The sequence below is a fragment of the Taudactylus pleione genome, unplaced genomic scaffold, assembly GCF_031769625.1.
Source record: "Taudactylus pleione unplaced genomic scaffold, aTauple2 ptg000092l, whole genome shotgun sequence".
In the NCBI taxonomy this organism is placed as follows: domain Eukaryota; kingdom Metazoa; phylum Chordata; class Amphibia; order Anura; family Myobatrachidae; genus Taudactylus; species Taudactylus pleione.
The window spans coordinates 751481-767087 of record NW_028284494.1 but is presented as its reverse complement, the minus strand read 5'-3'; the positions used below and the strand labels follow the sequence as shown (position 1 = coordinate 767087).

General features: G+C 41.9%; 1 protein-coding gene across 1 annotated transcript in view; it reads left to right on the top strand.

Moving 5' to 3' along the window:
• Positions 1-15607, top strand: part of ZSWIM6 (zinc finger SWIM-type containing 6) — a 97048-nt gene that overhangs the window by 70119 nt on the left and 11322 nt on the right. Inside the window, exons 5-8 of the mRNA XM_088469382.1 lie at positions 6089-6268; positions 8932-9108; positions 9325-9471; positions 12028-12174. Of these exons, the coding sequence (XP_088325508.1) occupies positions 6089-6268; positions 8932-9108; positions 9325-9471; positions 12028-12174 (651 nt within the window). The remainder of the gene's footprint in view (positions 1-6088; positions 6269-8931; positions 9109-9324; positions 9472-12027; positions 12175-15607) is intronic.

Genomic DNA, 15607 nt, shown 5'->3' with positions numbered 1-15607 from the left:
CAACACAATGTTTGGTCTGTTTCTGTTTTAACTGTGCTCCCATCCCCCACGCACAAATAGAATGCAGCCTCCAGGACAGCAGACGCCCCCCCCTTGCCATCAAAAATCTATTGCATTAATCAGCCAGCCAGTGCAAAATGCATGGGGAGTGATTATACTATCATGCACAATACAATCAGCATGAAGCACTTGTCAAGACCAATACATCAAAGTTTAATTCAGTAATAGAATGAATTAGAGCAAAGTAAAACATTCTGTTCTTCCAAGGAACACAGCCCCTAGAACTGGTGCCTTCTGCAGGCTGCATTCAGGGGACTCCGTGCCCAAAAAAACAATTGCACAGCTGACTACCCCACACACAAGGACCCCGAGTGCAAGACACCAGATGAATATGTTCCATCTTTTCTGTATTTTTCTCTAGGTTATTTGCTGGCCCATTGGAATACATTCAGCTGGATAGGTCTACTTTCAGTTATTGAAAATCCAACGATTTATTAGAGTTTAATCTTTCCCTCATCCTCCTTTTATATAGGCTTGTAGTGACTTGTGATCCGGATGTAGCATCCATATTTGGTTGGGTTACCTTTAGCACAGAGGAGGTGAAAGCAACGCTTCCCTGATTTATCGCAGCTTTGGCGTGTTAATACATAAAGGCGTTTTCCATTGTAAGAGGCAATCGCCACAGTCCCTTTAGATAAGGTGCAGTTACGGCTCAAGGTTTAAATTGTCTGTGCAGATGGAGAGCAAAAATGGGAAACTGCTGTGCTTATCCCCACCCTCCCCTGTTTTTGCCATATGCAGTTATGTCTGCATGGGCTGAATGAAGACGCATGAAATGTCATAATTACCGTTAGGATTAGAGAGTGACTTGGTTATAAAGCAGAGTCCTCCTGACTGCTGACTATTTAATATACCAAACCTATTTTCTTTTTCAATATACTTAAGTATTGGTTATATATTTCTGCTTCCTGTAAATTGGATCCTTAAAGACAGACTTACAAGTTTGTGTAAAGCAAAGGCTTACATGACATTGGCATTATGTAAACTTGGAAATGGGATACATATGCTGACATACTTGGTATTTCACGATTTTCCGTTACTTGTAGCACCATGTCTAATACACCGCTTACTCCAGGCTGCCTCTGGCATTTCCCTGCCACAATTCCGGTTAGCAGTGCTCCTCTCAGTAACTGTGTGATTATGAGGGGTCTCTGTGTTATGCTCTGGGAGGTGCAGGGAAGAGCAGATCCTCTGTCTGTATTGGAACTTTTAAAACTGTGGGGAGTTCTCCATATAAATTGTGATCACACGTGCGGATTGTGCCCGGTTATCGCTTCTAACTAGTGGATTACTATGCTCATCTGTGCTGTCATTTATTCCACTTTATTGAATTCTTCAATCCAATATTCAGGAAGATTTTTGGCTTTAGGAGGAGCAACCACTGACTTATTGCTTGGTTATCGCCAGGTTTTTTTTTTTGTCTCCTGAATCTGGTTCTCTAGAACGGAGTGCCTATTAAAATGTAACTGGGGGATATGTGATTGGCAGGGGCATGTCATCCACATGTTTTCAGAGCCAGTGTAGGGTAAAGTCTTTTTATTATTAGATGCTTTCCCGAGAGATTTCCGTGATGAGCTGGATACAGCAGAACAGAAGGAAGGAGCATGTGGAGAGCAATGTAGCTGCCATCAAATACTTCTCACAACCACCATTATTATTATCTAAAATCGCAGCCTTTTTTTTAAAACATTTTTTTGCCTGACTGTTAATGGCATTAATTGAGACCTCGTTACAAGCTTCCCACTCTCATGGATGCCTTGAAATCCTTAAAAGCCAACTCTCAATCATTACTGTAACAAAGAGGCTTGTGTGAAATTGGCTCCATGTTAAACGTACAGTCAGGAAGTGTCTGGATCGGGTCTCCTAATCATAGATATTTTACCTCGCATATAATATATATTTAAGTCTCCTATGCTCTCTTACGCTGTATGGAGTAGTATTTTTAGAGCTTCACAATATGTTTGTTGATACACACTATCGTTTTATCACAGCAGTGTTTGTGCCTTTCGGAAGCTAGAACCTTGTGCATCTGATTTATTTTGTCTTTGAAGCGTCCACAGTAGATGAATACTAGGCTGCTCGCCCTTCGGTCGGGTTTATCCACCCTAACTGTGTCCCCTTTATTCTTGTACCCCCTTTATTCCTGTACATATGTTAATGGCATAGATTTATGAAGGCGTGGAGTGCGATGGAGTACTAACCAATCGGCTTCTGTCATGTTATAGGCTGTGTTTGAAAAATGACAGAAGATGATTTGTCGCTACTTTAGTCTCGATCCACTTGATCTCTCAACAAGCTTTGATCTCCCCCTGTATGGTTTACTGTTTGTACTGTAAAATGTCAGCTTATTTGGGATTAATTTTGGAACACACAAATGCACAATGAATTGTTTCTATTTGTCTAAGCTTTATACAGCTTATGATTGGTTCTTGATCTGAAGAGCAGCACGTCAGGTGGCTGGGACACGGTGAAATATACTGTGAGTGGTGCTGGACTGTACACTGGTATCTGTACTATGTACTAATGTTTTCAGATCCCATGAAATCTCTGCCTCATATTGTTCCTGTATGTCCGAAGCCTCTTTTAAATAAACTAATGTGATTGCAGGTTTTAGTTCAAGAACCTATTAAAATAGCCCAGAAATATAACTCTCCTCTCCACAATCGTTCTGCATCACTGACCCGTCTGCTGGGATGCCCTGCTTGCTCTATTATTCTGTGGTCACCCCCTCCTCACGCCATCACACTATCCCTCCCACATACCTGCGCATCAGTGATCGGCTATACTACCCCCCACACATCCAGCTCAACACAATACAGGAGCCAGTGTGACTGTCAGTATTCCTATCATCTGGTTTGGCTGCAGATTTTTGTTTCGCTCTGCCATTTCAAATTTGGGTACCCATATAAAGCAAGGCGCACAGGCCCTAGACAAATGCATCTTAGTATATTAGTGACAGGGCAAGATGTTGAATTTGTGCCACCACTGTGCAGTACACAGGTACAGAGCCTCTGTTGTAACACACATTACTGGCTGCATGAAAATCCTCCGTACTCTGAAGATGGCGGTAGCTTGATGCAGAGACTGCAAGCATAAGATTCCATGTCCATCTTCCCCCCACTTATTCAAGGTCAGCTGGAGATCTCCAGTGTAAATTATACAAGCTTCCAACATTTTCCATCATAGCATAACGGTTCATTGTTTTCCTGCTGAATCTTCAGTGGGCACTGTCCTCGCCCATCCCCCTTATAACTTTCACAAACCGTGACCTCTGGTGGAAAGTGCGTAATGTGTACAGCAACTCACAAGGCTTGCAGTGGAACACTTTCGGCATACCTGATGGCTCTGGGAGGGTTAAAATCCAGCTCTTGCTTTCCAAATCATTCCATTTACGTGATTTGCTGTCTGCTTGCAGATAGGTCTTTGGCCGGCAGGCCCAGGGACCCGTCGTTATGATGTCCTTGCTCAGAATGCCCGTTTTGCAGTTTCACGCTGAATCTACTGCTCCAGCAGATTGTTCAACTGATTGAGCAAATGTCCTCAAGTGTGCAAAATGCATCCTTTAATGAGCAAATGAAGTGTGGCTGAATAGCACTTTCAGACATCTTCACGCTGCTGTCAGAGTTCACGTCGGCGAAGAGACAGCTGATTAAAAAAAAAAAAAAATCAGTCCATGTGTAAATTGCCTTGTTTCCGACCTCGGTGCATGCAGATGCTCACGTTATGCGGTGTCAGGGAGGCAGAACGTGAGCCCATGGTATGTGTGAAATGTCAGCACAAATTGGATTTCTTGCAGTTCTTCAAAAGGGGGGATGAAAAAAAGGATGTTAAACAAATTTATTGGATAACCTAATTACTGAAATGACAATAAAAAGTCGTCTGGTCCGGTTAAATGCAGTTGAGCTCTTGATGAATGATGGGTGGCTCGCTTGTGGTCTGTAAATAAGACCCTGAATAATTAGTGTTGTGTTTGATTCAGGTATGTCTGCAGTAATTTATTCAGTGTGGTGTCTTGCTCCATGGCAGGCTGCATTAGACAGATCTATATTTATGATATAATACTGTTTTGTGTTTGCTGCAGGTGCAGTGTCTGTAATTAGTAAAATGAATGGCCTCAGGTCTTTCTGTGTGCGTTTGCCATAGTTTATAGTATAGAGCTACATATAGATAAATACGGGTTGGTACATGGATAACTTTTGTACATGCTGCTCCGAACAACCGCCATTTGTGGAACTGATGACTATAAGTAGATACACTGTACAGTATATATGGTTATATGTTGTGGTGTGCATTGTTATAATTGCAGATGTGTACTTTACATTACTAGAGATGGATATTTTCTCTGCAGCCAGTTGTACACGAGACCTAATGTGTTTTTGGATTTGTCCCATCAGCTCAATTAACATAGATTCTTTTTTTTTTTTTTTTTCTTTTAAAACAGGATCTGGTTTATTCAACATGCTGTAGGGAGAGATTTATCAAACCTAAAGAGGACAGATGGAGATGTTGTCCATAGCAACTAATCAGATTGTAGCTGTCATAGAATGTACTAAATAAATGATAGCTGGTTTCTGATCGGATGCTATATGTAACACCTCCTCTTGTCGTCTTTGGAAGATTCCATACATCTCTCCTCCCCCTTCAGTCCCTTCCCTACAGCTTAAGCTGGGTACACACTGGAGCGGTGTCGGGCAGATTTGCCTTTTCGTAACGACAAATCGCCTACATTACTCAGTGTACGTTCAATATTTGTGGATGCCCGCTGTCACTAGGGACGTCAGGCTTGATGTACTGCACATCAAACCGGACAGTATCGCATGCGACCTAATTTGTTACTGAAGGATGGAAAGATAACCCTGCTCAACGGAAATTGACGATTGCTGGTTGCTCCATTGTGTACCCAACTTTAGTCCTTGTACGTAATGCATTAATTCAGTGTAATGGCTGGTAGCGCCACCTTTAATGTATGTGGGTAATGGTACTACGCCTTCCAATGCTTTTTCTATATAAACTAGTTTTTCTTTTGCATATGAACCTATTACCCAGGGGCACACGCAGGATATTTACAAGGGGGTTTCCACACTCACATATACTCACATAGACATTATACACACACCACTACTGTATGTCACACATACATTACACACACTTACCTTGCAGCAGCTGCAGGTTTAGAACTGAGATGAGGATGGGACTTGGCAGGCTGGCACCATGTCATTAGGCCCCAGCCCCTAGCGGGAAAGTGCCGTGATTTGCTGGTCAATCAGGAGGGGGCGGAGCCAAGTGATGCAATTCTAATGTAATCACATATTAGCTCCGCCTCCTCCCTATTGACCCACGATTCGTGGCATTTTGCCTGCTCTCCAGTCTGTTAGGGGGTTTCTGGCTACTCAAAAAAAAAAAAAAAAAACACCCTGCGTCCACTAGTGCTACCTGTGGGCTGTCCGGGGTCTGTTTGGAAATGTTGGCTAAAGCCTTTGCATTGCAATAGCTGCCACGTCTCATTTATTTTGGTTAATATAAAACTGGCATCCCCTTTGGAATGTAAGCTCTCACGAGCAGACCCCTCCACCCTTACTATAATCTATTCCATACGCCCTACAACAACATCTAGCCCTTGGGTTCTGTTACCTTGCTGCTTATTTTAATATGACCACTGTTGCAGCAATATTGATAACCAACTTATTTGTCCTGCAATGTTTTGTTCTGGAAGTCGCTGTAAGGCGCTGTGGGACCCTTGTGGCACCATATAAATAAAGGATGATGGTAATCATGTATAGTATTGGTTGCTCTTAAATGGCTCATTGATAAGTCAATAGCGGTTTCTTGCAAAGTAGTATTTTAGACAAACTTCACCCTTATCACATTTAACTGTATAATGTGTTGAAATGTTCTCCACAATCCGATGCATTGTTCTGCAATTAAGAGCATTTGTGGATGAGGCATAATGGGTGCACTTGAATAAGGCATCAGTCAGTAGTCCACGTTCTCCTGTTTATAGTGACGATCTCTTGCCTTTTTCTGCCAGGTGCTCTATGGATGTGCATAGTCCTAAATCCGCACTGCAAGCCTGAGCAGAAAGTCAGTTGGCTGAAACAGCTGAAGAAATGGAACAGTGTGGACGTCTGCCCGTGGGAAGATGGCAACCATGGGAATGAGCTGCCAAACTTAACCAATGCCTTGCCTCAAGCTGGGAACGCCAGTCAGGGTAAGGAAATAGACATTACTGTGTCTGGAATGCGAACAAAAGTGAAGTGTATTTCCTAAAGGTACCAGTTTCCAGGATGCATGAATAATTGTGGCTTTGGCACCTGGATTTTTCCATATACTCTATGCAGACCTGTGTCGGTGGGTTTTCTTAGACCGGTTCAGTATTTGTTCAAAGTTTCGACTTTGGAGGTTCATTTACTAAGTGGCGACTTGTAAAAGCTGCAGCTTCTGGGGGCATTTAAGCCCTGAATTTAAATCTGCAATGATTGTAATATAAAACACACAACATTTTGCTCTTAAAATCATTGGCATTTTAATTGGGGGCTTAAACCTGTGGATGAGCTGCCACTCTTACAAGCTACTGCATAATAAGCCCCCTGGTTCTGATTTGCCACCAAGTATGTTTGTGTATTTATTGTACCCTTTAAAAATTATTTTCACACTACTGTATTATGTAATAAAGCTTTGTGTTTTTTTTTAAAGGATTCATGTAATCCAGTTCCCAAACTGGGTTCCCCATTGCAATTGCAGGGGTGTTACGGGTTGGTGTTCCAGTTTCAAATCAAATTATTTATGGTCCATGTGGTAAACAAAACCAATGCTGGCTTCTGCAAATCATAAAATATGTGCATAGACGGAAGCATAACCCTGTCCTCCGCCACATAACTGAACCTACGTATGACAGATGAGCACAATTTACCTAATATAATAATTGAATGTCTCAATAAAACTTTTGGCCCTAGAGGTGTTCTAAAAAATGCTGATACTCTTGGGTGCCATGATATGCGAACATTTTGTAATCCATATATTACTATGACCACACTTGGCTGCAATAAATTTATATGCTATGGCATATACATGCGTTATTCTCATACATATTTTCAACATTCCAAGCCTTAACTTTGCTCATGGAGCGAATAGTCTAGTGCAGTGATCTATAACCTGTAGCTTGCGAGTTACCGGTAGCTTGTGGTCTTAATTTTGGTAGCTCACCTAGCTCTACAGTACTGCTGAGTCAAAAGGAGGAAGTGACCCCTGAAGTGTGCTCCCCCGTGGCATCGACGCCTTGAGTGGAGCCACAGGGAAGAAAGTCAGGTGATTTCCGCAGCCTCTACAGCAATCGCCTGACGTGCTTCCCTGTGGTTCCACCCATGGCGTCTGCTACAGCGGAGCAAGTGACTCCCACCCAGACCTGCCAGAAAATCACACAGCAGCCCTGCCTATATCTTTTGCTCCTCTACTGCACGTACCTCCTTGGAGCCAGTAATTAACAGTGATATGTGCCTGTGCTTACATTTTATTTACAAACTACAATATCACTGTGATAATTAAATGCATTTTTATTTTCTATAAAACATTTATTTTTTTCATTAAAGTACCTTGAATTGTATGGTTTTTAACCAGATTTTTTTTCTACAATTTTAGTAGCTCTTCAGGAGGTTTCATTTTTCTAAAGTAGCTCACACCTCAATTAACGTTGTAGACCACTGGTCTAGTGTGTACGCACCTTTAAGTCACTAATGGGGTTTAAATCATGGGATATTCCCAGCCATTGAAACGTTTATTTTCAGTTCTTCAGTAATATTCTTCACTTGTCACGGTCATGCTGGGAAATTCCATCATGTGTTTGGAGGATCTTCTCCATAGCTGGAGCAGCAATCATCGTTTTTCTGAATTCATCACTTCCTCAATGGAAACTAGACTACCAGGTCTGCTAGAAGTAAAACATCTCCAAAACTACTTTTTTATGGAATATTTCAGTCTGCTATAGATGTACGGAGGAGCCAAACTGACCTTAATGAACAACCTACTGTGCCCTTAGAAATATGTCTCATCAGGGTAAAATGACCTTTATACAATCATCATTAGTCCAGTTTTTCCATTTTTTTGGTCCATTTCAATAGAGCCTTCTTCATTTATTTGTTAGGCGTTGCTTCTATATTTGTCTTGCCACTTCTAGAGGCCTGAGCCACACTGTCATATAATCATTCAGTACAACACCAGCTTCTAAAGCCAAGGTCCGATAATCGTCGTGCTTCCATAGACTGCACGATGCATGGAGTATGTATGTATGGGCACAACCTCACATCTCTCTGTGCAGTTGGCTGAGCAACGATAATCAAATCAAGCAATCCAGAAACACTTGAAGTCGCATTAATGCTATCAATGATTATCTTACAGGTCCATGCACTGAATGATCATTAAGAACGACTGGTGCATGGCCAGCAATTAGTCTTTGTAAGTCCTTGCTTGTTGTATCTGCTTTCACTGAGTTTTAAACAGCTTTGAAACACTAGATTTACTGACCCAAAATATCAACCAATTACTGACTGAGATATTGCAGACTCTGTTATAGAGCTACAATTTTTAGCTGTTACTCTGCCTGTAATATCCAAACTGTAGAAAGGATGAAAAAACTATTTTTAACAGGGATCGAGAAATCGAATAATGTCCAGACAAAATGTGACCCTAAGCTGACCGTTAACTGCAGGCTCACAGAGCCAACTGATCAGTCTCTGTTCACTCGTGCACAATTTCCAGTAAACTCACAGACCATTCTGTCATGAGGGGGGAAAAAATATAAACCACAAAAACTTCCTTTGTTCCAATTTGCACAGGACTGTATCCATATTAATAGTGCATAATCTATTCTGCCGTCAGATTCATCACATAGGCCTCATCGAACAGTGTTCACACGAGCCATCGAGGCATGCGATCTCCACTGGCAAGATAGCCACTTACAGCACATTATCAGCAGCGACCTTTATACCAACTACTGTTACCATGACGACACTGAGAACTCGCTCTTCGACTCCCGTGGGTGGCCACTCTGGCATGGTAAGTTGCGCAGCCATAAAGACTACTCTGTGACTTGCTGCTTTGTTCATATCTCTGTGGAGCTGAGGAGGAGTAGTGGGCAGATGAAATACTCAGGAATAAGAGCTGATTTTGTTCTCCTCTTAGGCCCCACTGTAGATTAGGGAAAATATCTGTCATGATGCTAGAAAGGGCTGGGATAAGCCACCACTTTAACACTTTCTGTCTTCCTTCCAGAGCATGTCCCTACAGCATGTGCGCGGGTGGACGCACTGAGATCACACGGCTACCCACGCGAAGCCCTCAGACTAGCCATAGCCATTGTAAACACTCTGAGAAGACAGCAGCAGAAAAGAATGGATGTGTTTCGGATACAGAAGAAAGGTATGGGATCACTCTATGCCAAAGTTCTTACGTTTTCACCCACAATAATGCAGAAAACTGGTGTCCTGTCAATGTCACAATTATATATTACCTCCTTGTAAGGGAGAGATGTATCAAAACAAGAGAGAAAGTACCAACCTATCAGCTCCTGTCATTTTTCAAATGCAACTCGTGAAATGACTGTTAAAGGCTGATTGGCTGGTACTTTATCGCTTTCCACTTTCTCTCTCCAAGGTTTGCCACATTGCCTTTTTCTGTAAGTTTTTTAGCACTTCTGTATAATCACAAGTTTCCCTGAGCTGGCAATTATCCTTAAACTGCTATAGGTGAGAGTCAGGAACTAACTTGTGTTGACAACCTATTGGCTCCCACTGTTGAGGTACTAGAAGTCTGTGTGGCTTTACAGCCAGACTGCAAGAGACATCTGGGAACTATTAATATGAACAAACTGCGGAGCCACCATTTGTCTAAATCTGGACTAAATTGTGGCGATAGGTGGACTTCCCTTCAATGCAATAAGGTAGAACAGAGAACTTTTCTTTTTATTATAATACACAATAAAATTAACAATTCTAATCTGCCAAAAAGAAAAAGAAAACCAAAGCAAAATCCTCCAAAACAAAGCACCTCATAACCCCCCACCCTGTGTGGCCTAACCCCAACCTAGGCTTACTTGGATGCCAGTTTCCCCTTACTAACCTACAATACTCTAACTAACACACACACACACACGATAGTAAAGCATGTAACTGACTAGGGCAATAAATTGTTGACCTTAGCTAGGCTAGACTAAACCCAGCTCTCCCGCACTATAAGGATGAAACGTTTTTCCCAGATATAATACTTGACAACATACTGATCTGTATATAAATAGATAATACCAATAAAACATAAAGTGACAAATCATGAAAGCAAAACGAGGGGCTTCAAATGTATTAATCTGGCCAGTCCTCAGGGTCCAGTCAAGGTATAGGCTTAGTTCATCCCCATTCACCCAAGAAAACGTAGAAAAGTACAGAAAATACTTTAAAGATGTATCCTGAAAGTATACATCCTCCCGAGAATACACAGAAAAAAACATGAAAAACTTAAATTGGTTAAGCCCGGAGAAAGTAAAATAAAATGGCCGCCACCTTCTTTAATTTGTTTACCGGAGACAGGAACCAGGACCAGAATCCCTTAGGGAACAGCAGGAGATCGGAGGCACCAACAATAGGGAGAGATCCGCAGAGAAAAGATCAGCAACGGCAAAAACAGCATGTCAGCAAGACCATCAGTGCTGCTACTTCAGGTAAGGAGCGGTCCCAAAATGGCGGCCGTCTTCTTCCGCACGTCGGAGCAAGGCAGCTGGGAGTGAAGACTGGGCAAGCAGCCGGCGATGGAGTGACTGGAACACCAGGGACCACAGCCAGAGTACCGAGAGAAACCCAATTGGTAAGTATTTATCCTGAGAGGCAGTAGTGAGAAGCAGGAATGGAAACTCCAGGCCACCAGGAAAGGCAGATGGCCACCTCAAATTGCCGGGAAAGATTGTCAGAAATGACACAGCAGGAGCCAGCCACCATGCTCCAGGACATACAGGAGGGAGTAATCCAGCAGATCTTCGAGTTTGAAGCATAAATATCCAACAAAACAGGATATTATCAGTATTTGTGCAGGAGAGCTAAAGAAAAGCTGCTTACTCCAGGCCACGCCCCAGAACAAAGACATTTCTAATGAGTTGTTTGAAAAAGTAAAGCGCAAGTCCAAGCAGCATTGTGACCGCCTCAAATTTCTGTAGTATTAATGTTACGCAGTGAATTTCGGCTTAAATTGCACGGCTACAATCCACAAGTACTAAAAGGGTTAATCTGTTCTGAGAGTGCCTGTAATTCAATTGCTTGGAGATGAATGTGGCTCTCTCAGCAGATCATATAAATAATACAGAACACAACTCCAGACAGATTTCTTCCTTTGACTCTGAGCCGCACAAGCCTTTGAACTCCACAAATGGGCACGCTGTGTGTCAACTTTAAATGACCGTGGAACAGTTTAAGGAAATTAAACTTGGTGCTTTTTTTTTTTTTTTTTTAACATTTCTGCACATCTTAAAATGGCACCATAATGTGATGAGTGAATAAATATTCTGATACCACAGAAGGTTATGTTTAATTTATGCCCATCAATGTCTTACAGCATTTTGCAGGCTTCCAGCCAATTATTATTTCATCTGATTCATAAAACATATAGATATTATTGTATGTATTAGAATTTTTCTGTAGTCTGGATAAACCTGTATCTGTGTTTTCTGATCTTATGATATACTAGGTTACTTTAAATTGGGATCAAGAGTTCACTTTTTGTTTTTAAATGTGCCAGTCACTTACGCAGAGTAGAGGCAACCATTTTGTTAAGCAGGTCCGTGACACACAGACACCCATAGGTTAGTACTAGATGAACATGGCATCTGGCCACAAAATGGCTGCCCCCAGGTGACTTGTGCAGTGTTTCAGCACTGATCATGTAATGTGTCTTGTGGTGATGGGCACTAATTTTGGTTTATTTATCTGAAAACAGAGCTGCTTCACAAAGGCATGACCTCTATCACCAATCTGGAAGGCTGGGTGGGGCATCCTTTGGATCCGATCGGTACTCTATTTAGCAGCCTCACCGAGGCATGCAGAGTGGATGACGAAGGATTTCACGGGTTTCCAGATTTCACAGGTAGTGTCTTAATTTATTTTATTTTCTTTTATTTTTTTGTGCAACCTTCTGCAGTTCATAAGAAGTCTGTTTTACTTAAAGAACATTGGCGCTTTTAGGTACTAGCCTTAATTACTATAGAAGTATATGGTGTTTTTTTTAACATTGCCATTTTAACGCATTGTTTTGAAAGCACGATCACTGTACACTAATAACAATTGATTGTAACACGGTATGGCTCGGACAGTGCAGCCAATCATTATCCTTTTGCAAAAGAGCTTTTGATAGTTTGTTTTTTTTTAAACCAAATTCCATGTTGATGAAATAATTGCGTCGATGCTCGGCGCGCACAGTACAGCATGCCATAATTTCCATAAATGACTGATACCCACTGCTTGTAATGAATGATTGATGCCATTCCAGCTGCAGTTTTATTAAGTTCTAAGTAGGTATTATTGACATTTGTCATGAGGCATCGTGTGCGGCTTTCATGTCACAGACCGCAGTTTCCAACAGGAAATTAAATTCTTTATTTTGATCTCTTTATGGTGTTAGACCATAGCAAATCGCAAAATATAAATTATGCAACCATACGTGATATTTGATAAAGGAATTTCTGTATTTTTAAGTGTCCACTGGCTCCACAGTGTAAGCGGTTATTTCATGTGATTGGTCAGAACTGGTTACCTCACTGAGGCATGAGGCGCCAGTTTCTAGTGATGGGCAAATATCGTTACAGCCCGGAACATGATGTCCTTCATTTTTGTAGGTAACTAGTACACATTAAATAATGCTGTTTGTTGCAAAAGGTTTGGAGCGTTTGTCACATTTCTGAATGTTGATGCTCCATCAAGGCTGGACCCAGTTACGATCTGTTGCAGTAATTCTGTGTCTTGTGTGTTCACCCTGGGACGCCCAAGTGTCAATGTGCCAATCTGTGGCTGTATTGCCAATGACCTAATATTGAATAATAATAGATGAGGGAACATGAGGCTTACACAGGAGTATTAAGTACACTATAGTCCCATCATATACTCCTGATCTTTTAAAGTCAAATATTTTATTTATTTTTGCCAGTCCCCATTGCCCCCCTGTATCAATTTAGACTTGTTTAGTGGAATCCTGGTTTGGCTGTATTACTTTGTTCTTTTTCCTTGGATGCCTCTGGGGTAATTTCATGCAGAGCTGCCAATCTCTAGTGTATTGCCCTGGACCTTTTGATCTCTGTCAAGGAGGTTCCTGCAGGGATGAGTGTGTATAATTTGCAGAGCTTCCACATACCCTGGCAGAAACTGCAGCCTTGCTGAGAAGATGTAACAGGGTTGTCCCAGATCACCTGTTTATCTGTCTCCTGCCTCCCATCTGTTATGGAGCGGACACTGCTACAGGAAGATGTGTACCCTTGTAGTAGTGAACGTTGCGGAGTTTGTTGCACTTAATGCCACTATGTAGCCGAATAGACAGTCCAGTGTAGAACATTCTTATGTTCAATTATAGCTAAACGATGGGGCTTTGGAACTCTGCGTTTTTTTCTGATAGAAATGTTCAATGAAAAGGTTGCAAGGGCTGTAAACTTAAAATACAAGTTGGTTTAATTGAAAGTCAGCCTCTAAAATAAACCAAAAATTAGTATGTAAAACAGGATGGTGGTTAGATTTGACATGTACTATGGTTTTCTGCCTAACTGCAGGCTGTGGTGCATTATATGAAGCACATGTAACTGGGATCTATTATGAGGTACAGGTAACTAAGCTGGGATGTACTATATAAGGTGCAGGTAACTAAGCTGTGATGTACTATATAAGGTGCAGGTAACTAAGCTGTGATGTACTATATAAGGTACAGGTAACTAAGCTGTGATGTACTATATATGGTGCAGGTAACTAAGCTGTGATGTACTATATGAGGTTCAGGTAGCTGCAGGCTGTGATTTACTATATGAAGATCATCTAGCTGTGAGCTGTGATGTACTATATGAGGATCAGCTAGCTGCGATCTGTGGTGTACTATATGAGGGTCAGGTAACTGCAGGCTGTGATGTAGTATGTGATGATCAAATAACTGCAAGCCGTCATGTGCTATATGAGGATTGGGTAGCTGTGATGTACTATATGAGGATCAGGTAACTGCAGGCTGTGGTGTACTATGAGGATCAGCTAGCTGCAGGCTGTGATGTACTATATGAGGATCAGGTAGCAGTTGATGTACTATATGAGGATCTGCTAGCTGTGATGTACTATGAGGATCCGGTAACTGCAGGCTGTGATGTACTATATGAGGATCAGGTAGCAGTTGATGTACTATATGAGGATCTGCTAGCTGTGATGTACTATGAGGATCAGCTAGCTGCAGGCTGTGATGTACTATGAGGATCAGGTAGCAGTTGATGTACTATATGAGGATCAGGTAGCAGTTGATGTACTATATGAGGATCTGCTAGCTGTGATGTACTATGAGGATCAGGTAACTGCAGGCTGTGATGTACTATGAGGATCTGCTAGCTGTGATGTACTATATGAGGATCTGCTAGCTGTGATGTACTATATGAGGATCTGCTAGCTGTGATGTACTATGAGGATCAGGTAACTGCAGGCTGTGATGTACTATATGAGGATCAGGTAGCAGTTGATGTACTATATGAGGATCTGCTAGCTGTGATGTACTATGAGGATCAGCTAGCTGCAGGCTGTGATGTACTATGAGGATCAGGTAGCAGTTGATGTACTATATGAGGATCAGGTAGCAGTTGATATACTATATGAGGATCTGCTAGCTGTGATGTACTATGAGGATCAGGTAACTGCAGGCTGTGATGTACTATGAGGATCTGCTAGCTGTGATGTACTATATGAGGATCTGCTAGCTGTGATGTACTATATGAGGATCTGCTAGCTGTGATGTACTATGAGGATCAGGTAACTGCAGGCTGTGATGTACTATATGAGGATCAGGTAGCAGTTGATGTACTATATGAGGATCTGCTAGCTGTGATGTACTATGAGGATCAGCTAGCTGCAGGCTGTGATGTACTATATGAGGATCAGGTAGCAGTTGATGTACTATATGAGGATCAGGTAGCAGTTGATGTACTATATGAGGATCTGCTAGCTGTGATGTACTATGAGGATCCGGTAACTGCAGGCTGTGATGTACTATATGAGGATCTGCTAGCTGTGATGTACTATGAGGATCAGGTAACTGCAGGCTGTGATGTACTATATGAGGATCAGGTAGCTGTGGTGTACTATGAGGATCAGCTAGCTGCAGGCTGTGATGTACTATATGAGGATCAGGTAGCAGTTGATGTACTATATGAGGATCAGGTAGCTGTGATGTACTATGAGGATCCGGTAACTGCAGGCTGTGATGTACTATATGAGGATCTGCTAGCTGTGATGTACTATGAGGATCAGGTAACTGCAGGCTGTGATGTACTATATGAGGATCAGGTAGC